Source organism: Amblyomma americanum, chromosome 5, assembly GCF_052857255.1.
Source record: "Amblyomma americanum isolate KBUSLIRL-KWMA chromosome 5, ASM5285725v1, whole genome shotgun sequence".
Classification (NCBI taxonomy): domain Eukaryota; kingdom Metazoa; phylum Arthropoda; class Arachnida; order Ixodida; family Ixodidae; genus Amblyomma; species Amblyomma americanum.
In genome coordinates this window covers 64,957,843-64,980,046 of record NC_135501.1, presented here as the reverse complement: position 1 = coordinate 64,980,046, position 22,204 = coordinate 64,957,843, and the positions used below count along the sequence as shown (strand labels likewise).

General features: G+C 47.2%; 1 protein-coding gene and 1 long non-coding RNA gene across 9 annotated transcripts in view; one reads left to right on the top strand and one right to left on the bottom strand.

The window, feature by feature from the left end:
• LOC144132498 (uncharacterized) overlaps window positions 1-22,204 on the bottom strand; it is a 79,320-nt gene that overhangs the window by 26,820 nt on the left and 30,296 nt on the right. For all 8 annotated transcript variants that reach the window (XR_013314830.1, XR_013314831.1, XR_013314829.1 and 5 more), the window contains exon 3: window positions 13,730-13,822. Coding sequence is in view for 3 of the 8 variants with exons in the window: in XM_077664953.1 (XP_077521079.1) it covers window positions 13,730-13,822 (93 nt within the window). In the remaining 5 variants the exon portion in view is untranslated. The remainder of the gene's footprint in view (window positions 1-13,729; window positions 13,823-22,204) is intronic.
• On the top strand, window positions 6,968-10,481 carry LOC144134750 (uncharacterized). The gene is made up of 4 exons (XR_013315240.1): window positions 6,968-7,692; window positions 7,754-7,845; window positions 7,907-8,924; window positions 8,986-10,481. It is a non-coding gene; the product is annotated as an uncharacterized LOC144134750 (long non-coding RNA).

Sequence of the window (22,204 nt, the reverse complement as noted above, 5' to 3'; positions counted from 1 at the left end):
GCAGACGTGTACAAGAAAACCTGGGAAAGTTTCGTTTCGTCTGCTGTAGCAGCTGTAGGTTACCGACGTATGCTAGTTCATTACTACTTACAGCGTAGACTGCACGACAGAATTAAGATACGGCAGTTTGATACGCCCAATACGCTCTGCATTACACACCTCTCCGCCCTATGTGTCTGCTAAATGCACTCCCTAGCATACTCCACTGTGAGCGGTCTCCCTCTTTTTCGACCGTGCGTTCTAGCCACTCTTTGCACTTTGGACTCATTCACTTCCGCCGCTCAGTTCGTTGTCTTTCGCACGAACATTGCCTTCTCTGCTGGTTATGGTTTTGGATGTCTGATTCGGTGCCGGGAAAGCGCTGCAGACGCAAGTCGTTTCCCGTGCGCACGTTGGTCGATCGTATCTCTTGCGCGCACAGCGGTCGATCGCACACAAGAATCTGGACTCTGGACCTGTCGGCAGCGTTCAGAGCGACACCCGAAACTACCATAGCAGTCGGCCGGGGGAGTAAGCCTGCCTTCGCTCAAAAGCAAAAGACACAGATAACAAACAAGAGAATACAGAGAACAGAACCGTACGCCTATACACACTCGCCTGTCAGTTGCTCAGTAGATGCCGTAAGCACGCAGCGCGCTGTGGCTCCGCGCATCGCGATCTACCGGTTTGTCTCGCTCGTGTACAGAGTTTCAGCAGAATGCTGCCATCATGCATCATATGCAAAACAAGATGCCAAAAGGGATCGGGAATTTCTCTTCATGTGTGAGTACTGTTCTTCACTGAAAAATTCATAACGTCACTGTCCCATGTTTTTTTTCATTAAGACTTTCTTGTATGCATGCAACATGCATGAAGAGCATTCATGGAGCCTTACATTTAGTGGTGTATAGTACAGGCTTGGCATTGAAACAGTATATGAAAAGTAAGCGAAGTTGTCCTTTTTTTGTTTCAGCTTTCCTCACAACAGCAAAGACTTGCTCCAAAAGTGGCTCAGCACTATTAGGATACCATTGCCTAATTTACATATAGGGCACAGGATCTGCTCAAGACATTTCGAGCAGTCATGCTTTTACAGCGGCCACACCAGGTACTTTTTAAAACCAGACGCAGTGCCAACGATATTCCAAAGGATACAGAGTGAGCAGGTAGGTGCAAATTGTGGTTGCGCTCTTTTTATGTCCAGTAGAACATGCATTCAGTGTGAAACTTTTAATGCTCATTGCAAGTAAGTTATAAAAACTATGCTGAGCCTAGCTGATGCCTAGAGCCTTTACAGCCAAATATAAGTAAAAAGAGGCAAACTGACTTTTCAACAAAATGCTAAATATTGCCGCACTTAGTTTAGCCATCACGCTACCGGCTCCCCCGTGCGGTCTGTCTTCGACCTTTGTCGCGCGCCGGACTTCGTCCTCTTCTGCTTGGTGCTAGGCGCTGCCGGCTACGCTCTGCGCAGTGTGCTCGCCAGGTACTGTTCTGCCAGGGATTGAACGTCCTACCGGCGTCCGTGACATTTTTGGTGCAGCTGCTGGGTACGATCTATGTACGAAGAGGTCCCAGGAACCTCCAGCGCTCAGCCACACCCCCTGGACACGACACCTGTCCACAAGTCAAGCCGCCGCTTGAGAGGCTTAGCTCCCGAGTACAATCCCCTCGCCGCGCCATCCCGCAAGATGACCTCTACGGTGGCCAGCCAGACCTTCCAGCAAACTGTGAGTCCGCCACCGCTGCTTCTTCATTCGCCTCGTACGCCCGCGCCGTTTCATGGTGACAAGTTTGAAGATGTGGAGGACTGGTTGGATGGGTATGACAGGGTCTCTGAATTTAATCTGTGGGACGAGGACCGCAAGCTTCGGAACGTCTACTTTGCCCTCCAGGACGCTGCCAAGACGTGGTTCGAAAACCACGAGTCCGCCATCCACACCTGGCAAGACTTCCGGTGCCAGTTGTTGGATACGTTCAGCAGCAACGAGCGGAGGGAGCGTGCTGAATTGGCCCTGCAATCGAGAGCGCAGCAGCCAAACGAGAGCGTGGCGATGTTCGTGGAGGACATGACCCGGCTTTTCAACCGCGCTGATCCTTCGATGTCGGAAGCCAAGAAGGTGCGCCATTTGATGCGGGGCGTCAAGGAGCAATTGTTCGCTGGGCTCGTGCGCGATCCTCCGGCTACAGTCGCCGATTTTGCAAAGGAGGCGGCAGGCATAGAGCGCGCCCTGCAGCAGCGGTTTGCGCACTACGGCCGTTCCTCAAACATCACTGCTGTTGAGTGCCACATGCCGAGGCCCGGGGATGAGAACACCTCCCTCCGAGAGCTCATCAGGAGCATCGTTCGCGAAGAGCTGCAGAAGCTTCGCTCTGTGGAGCAGCCTCCTAGTGTCACCGCCATCTCGGAGGCTGTCCGTGACGAGATACGCCGCACGGTGCAGCCCACTCCACCGCCGCCACCGCCAGCGCCCTATGTGATGACATACAGCGAGACATTGCGAAGTCCTGCGCCACCACTGCCGGCGTTCTACTCTCCTGCCCCTACCGCACCGTCCCACCGATTCCCGCATACGACAGCGCTGCCAGACGACCGCCCACCCGTCACGAAGGCAAACATGTGGCGAACGCCGAACAACAGGCCCCTGTGCTTCCATTGCGGCGAAGCAGGCCACATCCGTCATCACTGCCCGTACCGCCGGATTGGCCTGCGCGGCTTTTCGCCTGACGCACCCCTGCCGCGCTATGGTGAACGACCCCGCGAGATCGATCAGTACCTAGCGGCCAACGTCCCACCTGTACCCACTGCCCAACGGCAGTCCAGGTCACCGTCGCCTCGACGGTTTTCTTCACCAGTTCGCCAGTCTTACGTCTGGCAGTCCTCCAGCCCGCGCCGGGAAAACTGAGGACGGCGACCCCCGGAGGTAGGGCCGCCGTCACCGGACATAATGACGAACATCCTCCGCTCGACCTTTCGACGCCCAGAGACGCCTTCTTCGCTTGACGCCTCAATTGGACAATCTGAACGACCCTTAAGTCCGACGACTTTTCGACGAACAGAGACGCCTCCGCTTGACGCCCCAACCCGACCGCGAGAACGATCCCCTAGTCCGACCTCCCTCACACAGCGCTTTTCTGACGGTGACCAAGCTTCGGCTGAAATCTCGGTCATCGTTGATGGCCGCCGCGTGACTGCTCTCGTAGATACCGGCGCCGATTTCTCCGTCGTGAGTCGTGGTCTGACGCTTGTCCTGAGGAAAGTACTGACACCTTGGCTTGGAACACACATCCGGACATCTGGAGGCCATCTGGTGACACCGCTTGGCGTCTGCACCGCTAGAATGGAGATTCGTGGTGTCACCTTCACTGCCTGCTTCGCTGTGTTGGCTCATTGCTCGAAGGACCTCATCCTCGGGTTAGATTTTCTTCGGGAACACGGTGCGATAATCAACCTCCGCGAACTTGTCGTGACGTTCTCACCTCATTGTGCCATAGCCGACAGCAGCGAGCCCGACAGGCCTGTTTTTCGCGTGTTTGATGACAATGTCACGCTACCACCACGCTCCAGTTTGTTTATTACGGTGGAATGCTCCAACCCACGCACTCCTCACGGGGTTGCGGAAGGTAACCTGTCGTTACAGCTGAGTCAACAAGTCTGCGTTGCGCGGGGTGTTACTTCCCTCCGCGGACTGCGAACGCAGCTTTTTGTTACGAACTTTAGCGCCGAATACCGCCACTTGCCGCAAGCAACCGCCATAGCCTATTTCGATGAAATTAGTGACTCAGTCTCCCACTGCGCCTGCTCCCTCAACGATACCCATGCATCGACGTCTGACGCCCCCGTTATGACTGACGTGAACCCCGACCTAACCACCGGTCAGAAACACCGCCTCCACATGATCCTCGACTCTTTTCGTGACTGCTTTGCGACCACTTCTAAAGTTCGACAAACATCGGTCGCTAAACACCGCATTGTAGTGGATGAAGGCAAGAAGCCTATACAACACCACCCCTATCGAGTGTCTGCGAAAGAACGGGAGGTGATTCGGAGGCAGGTTGAGGAAATGCTCCGCGACGAGGTTATCCAGCCGTCAACAAGCCCGTGGGCTTCGCCCGTTGTGCTGGTCGCCAAGAAGGATGGCACTCTCCGATTCTGCGTCGATTATCGTCGCCTCAACAAGATTACTAAAAAGGACGTTTATCCGTTGCCCCGAATTGATGACTCGTTCGATCGCCTGCGTCATGCCCAATACTTTTCCTCTCTTGATCTACGCAGTGGGTACTGGCAGATCGAAGTCGATGAACGTGACCATGAAAAGACCGCGTTCATAACGCCTGACGGTTTGTACGAGTTCAAGGTGCTCCCCTTTGGCCTGTGTACCGCTCCTGCCACCTTTCAAAGAATGATGGACACTGTCCTGGTTGGCCTCAAATGGCAGTCGTGTCTCGTCTATCTTGATGATGTGGTTATTTTCGCTGCGACCTACGAAGAACATCTCAAACGCTTGAGTGCAGTATTGACGGCCATCCGATCAGCCGGTCTATCTCTAAAACCCGAAAAATGCCACTTCGCGTACCAACGGCTTAAGTTTTTGGGCCATGTTGTGACACCTGAGGGTGTCAGCACCGACTCCGACAAGACGGCTGCTGTAGCTGCGTTCCCGACTCCCACTGATAAGCGAGCTGTGCGCCGGTTTCTTGGCCTCTGCGCATATTACCGACGCTTCGTGCAAGACTTCTCCAGGCTGGCTGAGCCTCTCACACGGCTGACAAAAGACGATCAGCCTTTCGTCTGGGCACAGGAACAGCAGGACGCCTTCGAAAAGCTCCGCAAACGCCTACAAACAACGCCCATTCTTGCCCATTTTGACGAGGAGGCGGATAAAGATCTTCACACCGATGCCAGCAACATTGGCCTCGGTGTAGTCCTCGTCCAGTGGCAAGATGGTGTTGAGCGTGTGATTGCTTACGGCAGCCGCACGCTGTCTCGGTCCGAGGCCAATCACTCAACCACTGAAAAGGAGTGCCTAGCTGTTGTGTGGGCGATAACGAAGTTCCGGCCCTACTTGTATGGTCGCCCGTTTCGGGTCGTGAGTGACCACCACTCACTGTGCTGGCTCGCGAATCTTAAAGACCCCTCGGGCCGGCTAGCTCGTTGGAGCCTTCGCTTGCAAGAATTTGATGTAACAGTTGTCTACAAGTCGGGCAACAAACACAGCGATGCAGACTGCTTGTCCCGTGCTCCTATCCCGTCCAGCTCTGATGACCTCGAAGATGACCCCCTCTTTATTGGTGCTCTGACCACGTCCGACCTCGCTCAACACCAGAGGGACGACACAGAATTGCGGCCACTCATCGATTATCTTGAGGGTACCGCCTCGTTACCGCCTCGTCTATTCGCGCGTGGCTTGTCGTCGTTTTGCTTGCGAGATGGCGTCCTCTACAAACGAAATTACGCCCCGACGGACTCTGGTTACCTGCTCGTGGTTCCAACGGCGCTCCGCACTGACGTTTTGCAGGCATGCCACGACGAGCTTCCTTCCGGCCACCTCGGGTTTTCTCGAACGATGGCACGAGTTCGTCACCGTTATTACTGGCCCAGGCTTTCTGCGACTGTCAAGCGTTATGTACGTACTTGCCGCGAGTGTCAACGTCAGAAGAAACCGCCTTTCAAGCCGGCTGGCTTGCTCCAACCCATTGCTCCGCCGAGAATTCCTTTCCATCAAGTCGGCATGGACTTACTGGGCCCATTTCCCACGTCATCATTGGGTAACCGGTATATTGTGGTTGCCACCGACTACCTCACCCGGTATTGTGAGACGAAAGCCCTTCCCCGCGCCACTGCTGCTGAAATTGCTGACTTTTTCATCATCAGCATAGTCCTCCGCCATGATGCCCCTTATGTTGTTTTAACTGACCGAGGCACAGCGTTCACGTCCACGCTTACTCAGGAAGTTATGCGGCTCAGTGGCACAAGTCATCGTAAGACCTCAGCTTACCATCCTCAAACCAACGGCCTAACCGAGCGCCTCAATAAGACTATCGCTGATATGATTTCTATGTACGTCGACGACAACCATAAGAACTGGGACGAAATCCTTCCGTATGTCACGTTTGCCTACAATACTGCCCTTCAAGAGACGACGGGGTTCACGCCATTTCGTTTGGTACACGGTCGTGAAGTCGTGACTATGTTGGACACGATGTTGTTGCCCGATATTGCCCGCCCATCCGTTGCCGACGCTGATGCATTCGTTCGCCATGCAGAGGCTGCCCGCCGGCTGGCTCGGCAACGAACCTGCGTGCGGCAAGAAGTCGATGCTCACCGCTATAACCTCCGTCACCGCGAAGTCATTTTCCAGCCTGGCGATCAAGTGTGGGTTTGGAGCCCCATCCGTCTGCGCGGTCGCTCCGAGAAGCTTTTGCGCCGTTACTTCGGCCCCTTCGAGGTACTCCGCCAACTCAGCGACGTTACGTATGAAGTGCGCCCGCAAGGGAGTGTTCGTTCTTCCAGACGCCCGCCGACATCCGAAATTGTGCACGTCGCAAGACTCAAGCCATACCATGCCCGCTAGGACAACTCTCACCACGTTCGGTGCCTGGGATTCTGTTAACACCAACACGTGGCTCCCCCTCACTGTCAGGCATCGAGTCGATGCCTTTCCAGAGGGGAGGGGCAATGCCGCACTTAGTTTAGCCATCACGCTACCGGCTCCCCTGTGCGGTCTGTCTTCGACCTTTGTCGCGCGCCGGACTTCGTCCTCTTCTGCTCGGTGCTAGGCGCTGCCGGCTACGCTCTGCGCAGTGTGCTCGCCAGGTACTGTTCTGCCAGGGATTGAACGTCCTACTGGCGTCCGTGACAATATTTAAGTTACAATTAAGAATATAGAAACTGGTATGTCAGTACAAAAGTAAAGCCAGGAATTCAACATAAAAAGAATCAAGTTTATGATAATTAAATAAAATCTGTTGTGTATCAGCACTTCAGAGTGGTGCACTAGACAGGAGGGCTTATGCATGACTGTGTCGGGCATGTCGACATTATTAAACAAAATTTTGACAGCGGTCGGTCATGGTGTCTCACCAAGTCTGTGTGCATAGGGTGATAAGTTATCATAGAGCGAGTGCCTCAGCTCATGCAATATTTTTACTTTAGGTTGCAAGCACATCTTGCGGTGCTATTTCAGGACTTCAGTCTCCGCCACGTATGTCATTACAGAAACGCAAGCGGGTAAGGTTAAGTGAGCAGAAAGGCTAGTGCTTCAGACAACAAAATATTTATCTTAGGGCATATCTATGCAGGAGCACGCAAGCCCAGAAGCAACCAGTTCACAGACAATGTCCTCACCCTCCTCACGAGCTCAGTTACCACTGAGAAAGTCCGCACGCTTGCAGGTAAAAGAATGAATTTGAATATTGGTGTCTCATGCATCCGAATGCTGGTGTCCCCGGTAGTGAAAATGTTCCTACTTCAGGCCACTAGTGCGACGCCGCATCTCAGCCAACCAGTCACCTCACCTATACCCAAATCCCCCTGCAAGCACTTGCACACTCCCACATGAAAGTCCCCATGCAAGCGAAAGCAGGCGAGATGCTGTACATAAATAGCAAGAATCTCACGTTAAAACTGTTTCTGCTTCAGGACATGTCTGCACCACAAACCCCCGCTAAGTAGCAGCATCACCATGGAAATCTCGACGCAAGTGCTTGCAGGTAACACTTAAAAGGCAGATGATGCACTGTCTCCTCTGGCACACTCTTTCTGCCTAAGCAGACGGCTACACCTGTTTGTGCAAGCTCAAGGATGCCAGTGAGGACCAAGGTGCAACGAGCCCAGACAAAGCAGCAGTGAAAGTGCAACATAAGGTATGCATATAGAGATTATTACGGAAGCTTAGTTGCTGACACAGTATTCTATTGCCCACAGACAACACCGTCTCTGAAAAGCTCCAGCAAAAAGAAAGGAGTAAGCCACGATCACCCATACATTGCTTCACAATCTCCAAGAACTCGACTGCGGACAGTAAAGAAAAAGCTGTCTGTTGCGCGAAGAAAACTTTATTTAGCCTCACAACAGTTAAAAGAAAAAAAGAAGAGAATGATTGACTTCAAAAGCCTGCTAAATGAAATGAAAGAAAAACAACTGATTTCTCCGAATGGACAAGAAGCACTGGAGGCATTTGGAGAACTGCCGCGAGAGATTGTAAAAAGTTGGTGCTCTCACAAGCCCAAAGAGATACAGTGAGAAGATGAGGAAGTTCGCCACTACACTGTATTATCAGTTTCCAAGGGCATATGAATATGTGGCCAGCATTTTCCTAATGCCCAGCAGGCAGACAATTCGCACCTGGCTCAAAGTGATTGGTACATGGCCAGGGTTTACAAGTGAAGCTCTCAATCATATCAAAACGTCATTTGAGACAAAAAATCAACGAGAGCGGCTTTGCTACCTGATGCTAGATGGAATGAGTATTAGGAAAAGGTGTGATATGGGCACTTAGACAGGGAAACTAAATGACTACGTTGACTTGGGGAACAGTCAGAGTCCACTGTACACAGATGATTCCTCATTAGCTGGAAATGCTCTCGTGCTCATGGCAGTTGGCGTGGCAGCTCCATGGAAAATTCCCTTCGGATATTTCCTCAACAATGAACTCAGTGGGGAGCAACTGAGAAATATAATTTATGAGGCTATCGAGCAGCTGACACAATGTTCGCCAAACATCGTTGCTGTTGTATGCGATGCTCTACCTGCTAATGTATCCATGGGCAAGCTTCTTGGCTGTCGGATCCATGAAGCCACAAGTGAGCAGTCTGTGACAGCCTTCCCCCATCCCTGCAGCCAATCAAGGACAGTGTCCCTGGTATTCGATGCTGCCCATGGATTAAAATTACTCAGAAACCTCCTGGGCAATAAGAAAACACTCCACAGCAATGAATATGGAGTAAGATATTCAACTCTGATAAAGTGTGATTCGCCTCTAATATATTTATTGTCTTTTGCAGTCAACTGAATGGGGCTTTATTGAAAAGCTGCGAGACCTGCAAGAAGCTGAAGGTCTTCGAGCAGCAAATAAACTCCTGAGGGCCCGTATTGAGTACTACAGACAAATTATGAGAGTGCGACAGGCTGCACAAACATTCAGTGCGTCAGTGAGCAAAAGCCTAAAGTTTTCCAAGGAGCTTGGAATACAAAACTTCAATGGGTCCGGTGGAATCGCAGAATTTATTGCTGACAATCATCGGTGAGTTCCGAGGTAAAATTCTCGTTTGCGTAAGTAATGCAATCTTCTTTTGATGTTTCTTTCAGGGCCTTTTATATATTAAATTCGCAAAGTCCAACTGCAATGGATTTCAAAGCACCGCTGCGAGCAGCAACATTCAGTTTTCAAAAGCAGACGATGCTCCAACTATCTACAAAGCTCATGTCTATGCGTCTTCTGTATCGTGAGCTCGTATGCATCTCGGGAGGAGAATGTCTGTCATACGTTCGGCATTCTCCTTGAAGAGCGTTGCAGAGTATTGCAGTTACAAATGAGGGCAGTGGAGAGTTGAGAAAGTTAACAAAAAGCAATAAAAATGCAAAACAATCCAATCATTTTACCACTGTGGTAGAAGCATAAGTAATAAATACCACTGTATCAAATTATTTTAGTGTTCCATGAAAATAGAATTCAAAACGAAGCTATATATTGTCGACAACAAAAACTTATTAAAATATAATTATCAGAAATGAAAGGAGAAAGCTCTCCATATTACCATGGCTGCAACAGACATGATGCAAATAAGCATAGCTGACTAAAAGTAGAATCTTATTGGCTATAAAACCAACAAGTTAAGCAATAACTATGCCATTTTGAGCACTACTAGAAACTGAACTCACTGGATAAACCATTCACTGTTATTTCGCTTCGTTGCATTACCAAGGAACTAGGAATGAGATATGTCTTCTTCATTCTGTTTGCCAAGAAAGGAAAACAATTGCAAATTATCATGGTGTATTCATTTTCGTTACAGCTACATTTGCACATACAGGTTCAGTCAAGATCACCTTGAAATGTTCTTTAGCTGCATCCGCCAGAGAGGGGGATGGAACAATAACCTTTCGGCTCTGCAGTTCCGGTACGCATACAGAAGCCTACTGGTGCATGCAGATGTACGGCCTGTGACGACTGGCAATGTTACCCCAGATTTTGAGGGAATTGCAACAGTGGCCCATGAGCGTGTGCACAGCAGCAACGATGATGAAGCTGATGAGTCACCAGATATGTACATTGCTACTGCCACAACTGACCATGACTACTGCAGTCTTGGCTATGAACTCGCCAATTTCAGCACTGAGGTTGTGACCTACATAAGTGGTTTTATTGTGAGGGTTGTGTCAAAAAGCATAAACTGCACCTCGTGCTTAGAGATGCTTGCACAGGACGACATCGCAAGTGTCCTTATTTTCATCAGGAATAATGCAGGCCTAAACATGCCTTCAGCTGATCCATAACAGCTCGCCCAACAAATGGTCTGTATGCCTTCAGCACTCGTAATTCACACCCTGTGCACTGTGGAGCACATTTTCCGCTGCATTGATGAGCAAGGGCACAAAAACGTTGACCGCTTGGTCATACAGTCCTTCCAGCAGTTCTGCCAACGACATGAGCAGAGCTTGAAGGAAGTAGAACATTACAAAGAGAACCCAGCACATGTAATTGGAGTGATCAAGTTCGTTTTGAAGAAATATGTCACTCTCAGACTGAGAGACGAGGCTAGAAGGATAACAGAGAAGGCAAGAGGGGCATATGTTAGAGCACTGCTTACAAAGCAAATCTCGTTTCAGCATCAATAACAACCATTTCCAATTGCACTAATCAAGTTAATGACATATACATGAAGGAATCCAAAGTTAATGAACAGTCAGTGTATATGTCATAATGAGCCCCTCGATTATCTACCTTTGTTTGCTCGGCAACTTAATGACAATTATTTAGTGCAAAGCAAGGAAAGAGGAAAACAGGAATAAACTAATAATAATAAATTTTTACAAGCCAAAGTCGCACTTGGGTTATGCAGCACGCTGCAGAAGAGGATTCTTTAATAATTTTGATGCCTGGGGGTCTTACACGCGCCGCAAATTTATTACAAAATACAGAGTACCAGCTGTTCCAACTAGCCATATTGTATACTCTCTTAAATACTCCTGATCTTACATTATCAAAAGTTGGCGTTCGACAACTGTTGATACAGTGAAAGTAGTGGGGTAGCTTCACCAGTGCATTGTAGGAATGAACCTGGCCAATGTGCATGTTTATAAAGTAGTATTGCTGTGTAAAATTAAGGACTGCGTTCCATTACCTTGCTAAGATCTCGTGTCCTGCCTTACGTCAGATAAATGGCAATGATGCATGACACGCAAGGTAAATATGTCTGTTGGTTGTAGTAGAAGAAATAAGAATCTTTTTGTTGAAGTTCCTTAAAACACACCTTATATGTGTAATGCAACAACTCTTCACCAGTGCAATGTTCAGTGCAGAAAATGTTTCCGAAGCTAAGGTCACTGAAGTGTTCAGCAAGTACTCAAACATTTATTCGCGATAAAGAAATCTAAATGCAAAGCAGTTGTACATTTCAGCTTTTACACAGACGCTCATGTGCATTTCTGAAGGTTCTATTTTTTGGCTTTGTGGGGTTTAACGTCCCAGAGTGGCACAGGCTATGAGGGATGCTATTTCTGAAGGAATCTGCACGAGATACAGTTGTGCTATAGATAACAAGTATGAAGAAGAGTGACATCAAACATTTATTCCAACATTGTTCATGCAGAATCACAGTATTGATACTACATTGAACATGTTTTTATTTCCGAGTTCCCCCTAGTACTGCACCAAGGCTGCCCTATTAGGTGTTCAACAAATAAGAGCAGAGGTCTTGGCACTGTTTCTATATTTTTTTTCATCTGCATTCTTTAAGTGTGTGAAAAGATGTGCATGGTATTGAATGCTACATTGTGTATGACTTGAGACATTATTTACAAGCTATGATACTTTTATTTGTCTAGTGTGTACAACAGTAACATCAGTGAATTTATGGCAAAAATAAAAAGCAGGCATTCACAAACATAACTGCTCAAGTTAAATGACTGTCAACTATGAAACCAGCTGTAACTTTGCAGTGGCAGGTTGTATAATAATTTCTCATGCTTGTGATTGTGTAGATACACTGGTTGTCAATTTTTTGTCTTACAGAATATGGCCTGAATTTTTAATATTTCCAAAGCAGTACGCGAGCAAGCCGCATTCCAACGTTTCTCTTTACCATCATCACCTTGCACAATACTCTGTTAGTGCTCTCAGAGTGCGACTTATCCCACATGTCTCTTGCATAAAGTTCTTCCATGTATGTACGCTTTGGTGCTTCGTTGCAAGCAGATTAAACCTTTCGTAACGGAGTCTGTTACAGACTTTGCGTTGTATTCAAACAGATTTCGCATCTTAACAGGCAGCAGTACAGAAGGCATGCGCTGCACTCTGCGCGAGTGAGAGTGACGTCTTCCTTCTGTCTCGTCTCCTGTATGGAACACCAACGAGATCTGACCGCTGGAGAATACAGGAGGTGGCGATGGTGCACACTTTACTAAAGGGACTCCAGGTAACGCCAAAAGGCATGGGGCATGCATGTTTTTATAATACCCCGCACATCAAAACAAACCTTGCTGAACCTCGCCAACAATCCTCGATCTCGGCTCACACAAACACAAATCATATGTAACGAGAGGCACAAGATTCACCACCACCTGGAAGTATCTTCGTGTGCGCACAGTCGCGAACATTTTGCACATGAACTAGAAAGGAATTCAACACAGTACGTAAGCAAGCTGCAACACCATTCCTCGTGCAACTTTTTGACGCGCACTGGGGGAAGTGGTGAGGTTGCCAGGTTAGTACGCTGCAGTTGCCGTTAAACCGTTAAACTTGGTCTAGGTCGCCTGGACCATGCAGGGAACCATGAGCAGAATAACAAGATGGCTGTTGTCCACGGTTATAAAAAAAGTGGAGAGGTTTACATGGGAGTGCTGCCGCCGCTTTCGCTCTAGTGTTAGTTGTAGTAGCTCTATGGATATCCCAATCACTCCGTTCCAAAGGTGCACATCACAATTTCGATTCAGGATGAAGAAAAAAAAAATGGCTGTGGTTCAGCTCTGGTTGAACCTGGATTGACGCAATAGCTACAGCTGGCCGAGTCAAACTTGCTCAGTCAAATTGCTTAGTCAGTCTTTCGCCACTCCGTTTTGCTGGCCGTTCCTTCATTTCTGGACGTGGATTCACCCCCCCCCCCCCCTTTTCCACTCGATTTCGCTGGCGCACCGCGGCACCAGCAGCTGCTCCGCACTACGTGACCAGCCATGTGACCAGCCATGGCGCCACCACAGAGCTCAAGGGCGGCCACGGAGCTCAAGGGGTGCCACACTGAAGGCTCAAAGTGTTAGCTATCGCTACAAAAGTTCTGCCATTTTTTCTGGTGGCTCAATATGTCTGCATGAAGCCAGTGTAGGACTTGACTTACACACCCGAGGACCGCCAGAGACCATCACCAGGCGTAGCCTGCTGTCAGAAAAAGCAAGTTCGCTATGTGTGTAGCTGTGTAGATAGCATTCCAAAGGATTAGGGAAGACTGCCATTCCCAAGTCCATTCTGAGAAGAAAACACAGAAAGAGCCCATACCTTCTTTGAAAGCATCCACAAAGCAGCATCCCACTTACCTTGGAAGCGGCCGATCCCTGTCCACACTGTGGGTGATGCTGGCAGTTCCTGTTTCCATTCCCATGAAAGTGGCAGGACAGATAGAGTACCGCCTGCATTTCAGACACACAACAAATCAGTCAAGCAGCAGGCCAGAGTGAGAACACAGTTTACTGCATATACAGCTAAACTATGTGGGAAACAGCATAGCTGGAGACTCCAGATCAATTTGAATCATCTGGGGTTCTTCGACACACACTGACACTTGACAAAAAGATGAACTTTGGCACCTTTGAAAGGTGAAATTGCACCAAAGATGCAAGGACGACAAAGCTTCAACCTAGAAACTGTGCCAAAGGATAAAATCATCACAGTCAAATGATGTGCTCATTTCATGACAGTTCATTTGATGTAGGTCAGGGCTATAAAGATAACAGATTTGCTACGTTCACATCTTGCTTGTCCCTGTCTCCATCTTGCATCCCACTACACTCACGACGAACCAATTAGTCATGGGTTTATAGTTCAGCTCACAGCCAGTCCGTGTTGCTGTTTTCACAAGCAGACGGTTCACTATCTTCATTACCATTCCCCCAAGGAAAGGTGGCCAGTGCAGTTGTCACCGACTGCCCAAGCTTCAACTTAAGGCAGCCGTAAATTTTTTTGCTTCAGTTCGTAAATTTTTTTGCTTCAGTTCTGCCAATTCTCTTAGATAAAAATGTCTCTACACACAAGTGCACACGTCCGGAGAATTCACGAGGGCCAAATGGCATCCCATCATGTAGGTAACGCAGGAAAATGAAATCTATATTCAAACACAATTTTCTAATTAAAGTATCGAGCTGCACTCAAGCATCACAAACCAAGGGAAACAGTTGGACAGAATGCTTCAAGGTTATGTAGCTTCAATGCTGTTGACAGGGAAGCTAGACATCCTTGATACATTCACTGTGTAGAGCCGAAAACCATCCACCTTGCACACTGAGCCATGGGGTTTGAGTCCTAGAGTCACTGCAAATTTGTACCGAAAGCCAAGCTTTCACAGACCTCAAACCAGGCCCAGGGTGCTGCCTGATCCCAGTGAAGAGCACCTACAATCAGGAACCGCAATAGAAAGCCTCATTCAGGGAACAGCAAAAGCGCTGTACTACCTGACCTTGCATGTGAGGAAGCCAACGTCAGCCCATATTCTCTCTGACCTCTCGAGAGAGACATCTCTGAAAGCGCTCGCTGATTGGCTCAAGCAGAAGAGAACAATGTGGCACTGCAAAGTAGCGTTGGACCAGCCACGAAAATAGGTGGGTGTCATTACCAACACATGCTTGATTCAGCACTGCTATTTTTCGCTGCATAGTGCCTCACGCCACAGATGCAATGACAGCACTAATGGTCTCCAAAGCATCTCTGTTTTGGAACAATCAGCCAATGTGTTTAGGCAACTTAGATGTGACCGCAGTTGCATAGCAGCTACAATCAGAAGCAACAGCCAAAAAAAAGGGTAGGGTTATTATAACGCAGTTAAACCAAGTAGAACGTACAAAGGCGCTTGAGGCAACACAGCCTCAAAGGCAACCGTGGGAAAGGTCTTATCGGCAGCCGTTATCAGCAGGTAGGGTGCTGGTTCCACGCGCTGATCGAGCAGCCGTGCAAGGCTTCCACCGCTGGCGCTCCTTCAAAGGTTGAGGCTTCAAACATACCCCAGGTTTTTAGCTTTGCTAGTGATGTAGTGCTTTCAAGCTAAAAGTTGATTTGTTTAGCTAACAAGCAAAGTAATACATCCAGATGTACAGCCAGCCAAATCTTAAGGTGGCATGCATGATGGCCGCTTTACCTGCGCTCCTGTGCTTTGCGATGAAGCAGACTTGTGGAAAGCTCAATATTAAGCATGGGCTTGTGAGCCTGCGCTTAGATTTGATATTTTCGCAAGTTCTCTCGGTCATAAGCTGCATCTGAAAACGTGGCCATCACAATCGCCACCTAAAGATTTGGCCGGCTGTACTTAATAAGGATGATTTTATTAGCAGATAAAATTTTGTTCCCGATGCAATGAGCATTTCGTTGTAAAGTTGGTTCACGAAGCTGCATTGCTATACAGGCTTTTTTTTAACCCAAAGACTCCACCACAGCAATTTTCATCTAAACTAAAAGCCACAACTGCTTCTGCTGCCTCAACCAATGAGTGAATTCTCCAATTCCCTCAGGGGACCAAAGTCAGTATGTAGATCACGTCAACAGTTTTAACTAAAATTGCTCCCTTTGCTGCACACTGCTGCAAAGCTTAGCATAATGTGCATCTGATGTGAAAAGAGCAGCTGAGAATGCCATCACATATTCAGAGATGAGCATGGATGCAAGCATCTCATGCTCAATTTACGTATAGCAGCACTTGTAGTTTTTTTTTTGGCTTGCTTGCGTGTGGGCTCCAGTAAAGGTCACTGCCGCCTCAGAAGCATGAAATGCATGCCCAGTGTCAGTACACTGTGGGCAACTGTGGGACTGGACTTCGCTGGGCACCCTTCTCATTATGCACAGTGAACAAATGTGTCAATTCTGACCTTCATACTCGGCAGCAGCTCATGGCAGTAGGCATTAGCTATTTCCTTCACGAACAGTGACCTTATGAGCTATTTTCTGGAGCAAAAAAGCTTGCAGCCCTATGCAAGCATAGCTCGCATGGTGCCCCTGGTTCATTTTGTAGCAAAAAGCACAGGAAGGACTCCATAGGTAAACCAGGCATTTCGCTCATTTGTACCAGCTTAAGTCTTAAGCACCAACTAGGATGAGACTTCGCAGGGCATATGCGCCAGCACCTCGTGTGCTTAGCGCATCACTACAACAGGCATCAAAAGCAGTACGCATCACTATAGAACTCAGCACTGGCACACGCTGCTCGCACTACTATGCTGATGCTAGACCTTGCAGGCAGATACTGCCCAAAATAGTCCGACTGCCACTCAAAGCTTTCGGCTTTTCAAAGCGTTGCAACTTATAGTTTAGGCAATAAACTGAATTGCTGTTTACAAGTTAAACTTTTACACAAATATACAAAGAACAGCCAGTTTTCTCAGCTTTTCAAAAAAATGTGCAGCACCATCGACATGACATCAGTACCATATGAGATTTACTATTGCTGCAGTTGCCCCTATATGTGTGCGCATGGTTCTCCATTAGGAGAAGCAAAGTCCCCCCCAAACCCCTCCCACCGAGGCCCCCCCAGTCAGAACGCAGTGCAAAGATGAGGAATGGTTATAAAACATTTCAATGTGAAGAAATTGCAGAATATACAAAATATTATTCAGCAGTAGTTACTTTCATGTGTAACATAGGCAGAAGAAGGCAGTCCCTGTGCTACTGAGGTGTCAATGTAACAATGCTCTTCCGAAGGAATTTTGATTCTCTCTAAACCATAGAAAATATACGACACATCTGTCCTTTGTTAAGTGGAAAAAAATACCTGAAAAAATTGTCTCAAAGTGACCCAGCAAGTTAACTGTTCTGGAACAGAACACCACAGGCCCTCGGCCACCAGTATGGTCAGAAGACCTGCACGGCCGTAACGATGCACTGACGGAACAAAGGTACAGGGCAGACTTGGCACCCCCCTTAGATGATTTGGAGGGGGGGGGGGGGGGGGGCAGCGAGACCCCTATGGGATGGTCGCCCCGTAGGTGCTGCTCATCTCTTTGCATCTCTAATCATGAAAGCAGTCTGCGCAAGAAGGAAAGTTTTACTGCTTCTGATAAGAGCAGTGGCTTTATTCTTACTGGGAAGGAGACACGAGTGGCACCACCGGAGGGTGCCGCGGCAGTGGGTTCAGACTGTGTTTATGGCGTGCAACCAAGAAGACCTAAATTAATAAATAAGAAAGACATTCAGGTGAACAACTGTACAGCTGTGTTTTCCTGACTGTAAAACTGGAGCTCATGGTGATCCCCTGCAGATAATAGCTGCTTAAGAGTCTTGCCTGGAGACAGAGAAATCATGGGGCTGAAATTCTCATGTCATCGACCTCTAATTGAGGCTGACGTAATTTTTTTTATTCTTTTTCGTGGCCATACTAATGAAAAGAAGGCAGATTACTGAGCCACCCGAACAGAGCTCATAGTGACCATATATACACTACTATAACGAGAGTTTTTTCCTTACTTAATCTATTTCAGACTGCACTTTGCACTTTATTCAGAACCAAGGTATGATTATGACAATTTCTTTTTCCTCACTGTTCCTCGAGATAGGTTAAGCAAGCTTCACCATCACACCTGTCAGCTGATGGGAGGAGCCAACTTCGGTTAGTCAGCGGGTGCATGTGCACTGGTAAAATAGATGGTGGTGTGGAAAAAAAAAAGATAGTCATTGAGAAAACGAACGCACTGGAAGAGTTCAGCAGAATAGGGAAAGGAAGGAACAAATGGGCATAGCAACAATGGCACGTCGGTGACGACGACCGTTGTCGCTCGCCATTCGGAGACTTTTCTGTGGCCGATGTCACGCATATGTATGAAGTGTTGTCTCTCAAATAACGCCGACCCGTATCCGTTGCTTCAGTAGTTTTGCGTACTGCTTCAACTTTTTTTCCGAGCCCTCGACACCTAGGCTGTATTATATTTGGCTTGAATAAACTGTGATTCCATTATAACTGCAATCTTTTTTTTTTCGTTTCTGTCAGGTCGCATACTATCCCCACCCCTCCCACATTATATTCATGTAAAGACAGTACATGTGCAGGCAACTTTGGAGCTTAGCTTAAGGCCTGTCACTAGAGTACTCCAGACAAAACAACGAGTGGTACAGTTCCATCCAGGTATAAAAAAAAAATATTTATGCCCAAATAGATTACTCGTTTCCCAAAATGGAACCCTTCACTATGGCGCCGCTTATATCACCAGATGCTTCGGGACATAGAACCCTACAAATCACAAATTACATGTAATATGATAGCAAACATAAGCTACCTAACCAAACACAACCACACATAGCAAATACTGGTACTTATTGGGATACTGCGCACTGGTGTATGCAGAGTGAAGTGTAGCCACAATAGCTATGTTACTTTTTCGGGACGAAACACTGAACACACACAAAAAGTGAGCCACTATGTTGACAGAATAAAGCAACCGCCACTTAAGACCTCTGGCAACAAACTGAAACACTTCAGATGTCATAGTTATAACAAAACCAAGCAGCAATGTACCATCGCAGATTTTGTAATGGTATGTACTTGCGCCTGTATGATCAAAACCTCAAGGGTCATTTTAGCCCCTGCATTGCTTCCAAAAAAATCAAGGCTCACATGTACACGAATGCAGCGCTGTGAAATACTGGATATAATTCAGCAAACATGGTTGTTCCGTCTGGGTGGAGTGCTAGAAACTCAGTAGCTAGTTGCAATTTGGCACTAAGTTTGGTTGATTAATGTCAGTTTTTTTTATAAAATATGACTGAATTTTGTAGTGATACATGAGCATACACGAAGTGGCATCTTTCAGCATATGCCACCTAGTATGTGAGAAGTGGTGAAACCAATTTGCATATATGCGCTCACTGCATTGCCCCTTGGTTTATTAATGAGAAGCACAAGGGCACTGCTGGAGTGGAGTGCATGTGCTGTCGCCAGCAGGCAGCGATACATGTGCTCCTTTTTGATACAAGTTACCGTTTCACAAAGCATGTCCAAGAATGCAGATGATCTGTTGACTGCCGGTGCTGTGTTTGTTTTCTAAACTATTCTTCTTCCACAACACCTAATAAGTGTTTCCCTTCTTTTTTTTTTTGGTACAGCAGCAAACTGATTGTTGTTCTGGTTAACCTCCTTTTTTCCAGAAATTTAGGTAATCCATGTTACCCACTGGTCACATCAGTGCTTCCTTTTGGGGAGATACTACACTGAATAGCTTTACATGACCATGTCATGGTGGTCAAAATACTTTAGTGCATCAATGAGTTGCACCAGTAATTTTGCATTACGAGAACCTACAAGTTTCACACAGTGAAAATTCTTGGCCTGCCATGTCTGCACCAAAGCTATTCATGAAACTGCAGCACTGACAATACTCAAGCACAAAAAAAAACACAGGTGCAAGGTGAAGTTTCTTCATGGATTGATTCTGTTTGCCTTGTAACTACCTAGTTTCAGGGCAAGACATTCAATGTGGCACCTGCCTAACACGTAGGCATTGAAACAGTAATGCATTTTATATATGCAGGGTGTTGGGCCATCTGGAGACTATTGAAAGACCACTTCATGCACGTGAGCTGAAACTTGGCTGCTGAAAATTTGTCACCCATTGCATTTCGTTAAGTGCTGTATGGTAACACAAATTCTGCATGATTTCATTAATGTGTGTCACTCTGCTATGAGAGTCGACACTGGCGGTCTGTCAGATGCACTGTGCAGTGTTGCAGCTTTGTAGCAGCTTTGCTGCAAGCTTCATAGAGGCTTTGCAACAGGTGGTGGTACTCAAACGCTCATTAGCAGTTTTATTCTGCTAGCTTACAGCCAGCAAAGCCAAAATTGTATCACTGCCTTGCTTTATCATTATATTAATTGTATCCTATTGTTGGTTGCATTGCTACCATTTAATATGCGGATTAAATATGCAACATTTTTAACTACAAGGAACAAGTAGATGTAATGTACCTTTGGGCCACAAAACATGTAGCTAAGTTTATACTTCAAAAGAAACACGATTAAATGAGGGTGATTTAAGTAAAATGCTCAAAATATTTGTTGTCATGTTTATTAGGCTGCACATCGAAGAAAAAGCCCCTCACCAGGGGAATTTTTCTCTAATTGCATTCCACGTGTCATTAGAGTGTTTTGGCTTTCTGTCAGGTGACTTGTCTTGCATGATTGTTACTGTCCACATTACAACAAAGCTGTTAACTGCTTCCAGACATCGAAAGAGGCGGAGTGGCAACAAATTGCAGATGATTCTGCCAACTGATGGCAGTTTCCTAACTGCTTCGAAGCAGTTCGTGGGAAGCATGTAGCTATCGTCTGCCCTCCCAATTCTGGCCACAGGTACTACAATTAGAAGGGAATTGCATTCATTAAGTAGATTACTACAGAGACAATTGTTTAAATGGGGACATAGCAAGCCTATTTCCGTCGTCACTTCGAGTTCCTCTATTTGCAAAGAATCCACAGACTTATGTTTGTGCTTTAACCTCACTCAAATTGTCACTCAACCTACCCAAATAACAGACGCTACCGCTAATATACTGAACCTAGTTCTCTGCTCAAGCCCTAGATCATGTTCAGAAATAACATACTTACCAGGACTGAGCAATCACCTTGAACTGAACTTTTCTACTGCCGTACCCAAACAGAAAACAATAAAGACGACTAAAACCTTGCGCAATATCGCGCAAATTTTAACCAAATCAGCATCGAGTTAGGTCTCTCCCTAACAGAGCTTTTAAATGGCTTCGAGCTACGCTCCGTTGAAACTAACTAGAAATTACTCAAGAATAAGGTTACAGAGCTCAACAACCGTTTTATTCCCATCTGAGCTATCTCGTACAATCCAAAGGCACCATGGTATTACTCATTCATCAGACACTGATTTAACCGAAAGAAACGCTTATATCGACTAGCTGAAACCTCACATAGCCAATTTCCTTGGTCATCATGTCTGTTTGAAAATGATGCTCATATTACAGCTGTTAAAAAGGCTAAAAAAAAATTCCGGGGGTCACTTTGTTGACCTAAAGTGCTGTGAGGCGAAAGCCGTTAAAACAATGTTGCTGCTTGTGTAGCTGATGTGTAGTGAAGATGTTGATTAGACTACACAATTGTTCGCTTCACGACACTTTCAGTGATGTTCAGTAGCGCGCGCACGCTTGGTTGCAGGAGACACAGGAGAGCGTTAAAGCGGCATCCTTCCAGACTGCCGTTCAGGAGGCATCTGGCAAGACTGCCTGGGGAGCGCTCCTCTCGAACGATGTTGGCGCCACTCAATAACGTCACACTCATGCGAAGGCTGAAGCGCAGGTGCATTGTCTGCTGGCACCTTGCACATGCGCAGTGCATTATCGTATACTGAGTTCCCAGTTATGACATACTACACTAACCGCTAGTATTTCTAATTAACTAATTACTATTTAACTGTGAGGACACTTGTCTGCTTAAGTGGAAGAATGCGAAAGCATGTGTTTTGAGGAAAGGAAAGGTTTTTGAGGAAAGGACAGAGTAGCTCTAGATCTGGAAATCTTGGACACCTCAACCACATTTGACTGACAGCTATAGTACCACTTTCTGCGAACATCCCCGCTGGTGAGTCATGAGCCTATAAAGGCTTTCGCCTTAAAATTCTGAGGGCATTCAAGCCTACTTATGTGGAGGAATGCGAAAGTATGTTTAACCAAGGCAGCTGCATTGGTTCGCCACCACCACATTGCGCAAGGTGAGCGCTTGTGTGGTGAGCGCTTTGCGCAATGTGGTGGCACTTCTTTCCTCTGTCTCCAAGTTTCCTGTGTACGTCCTGTTAGCGCAC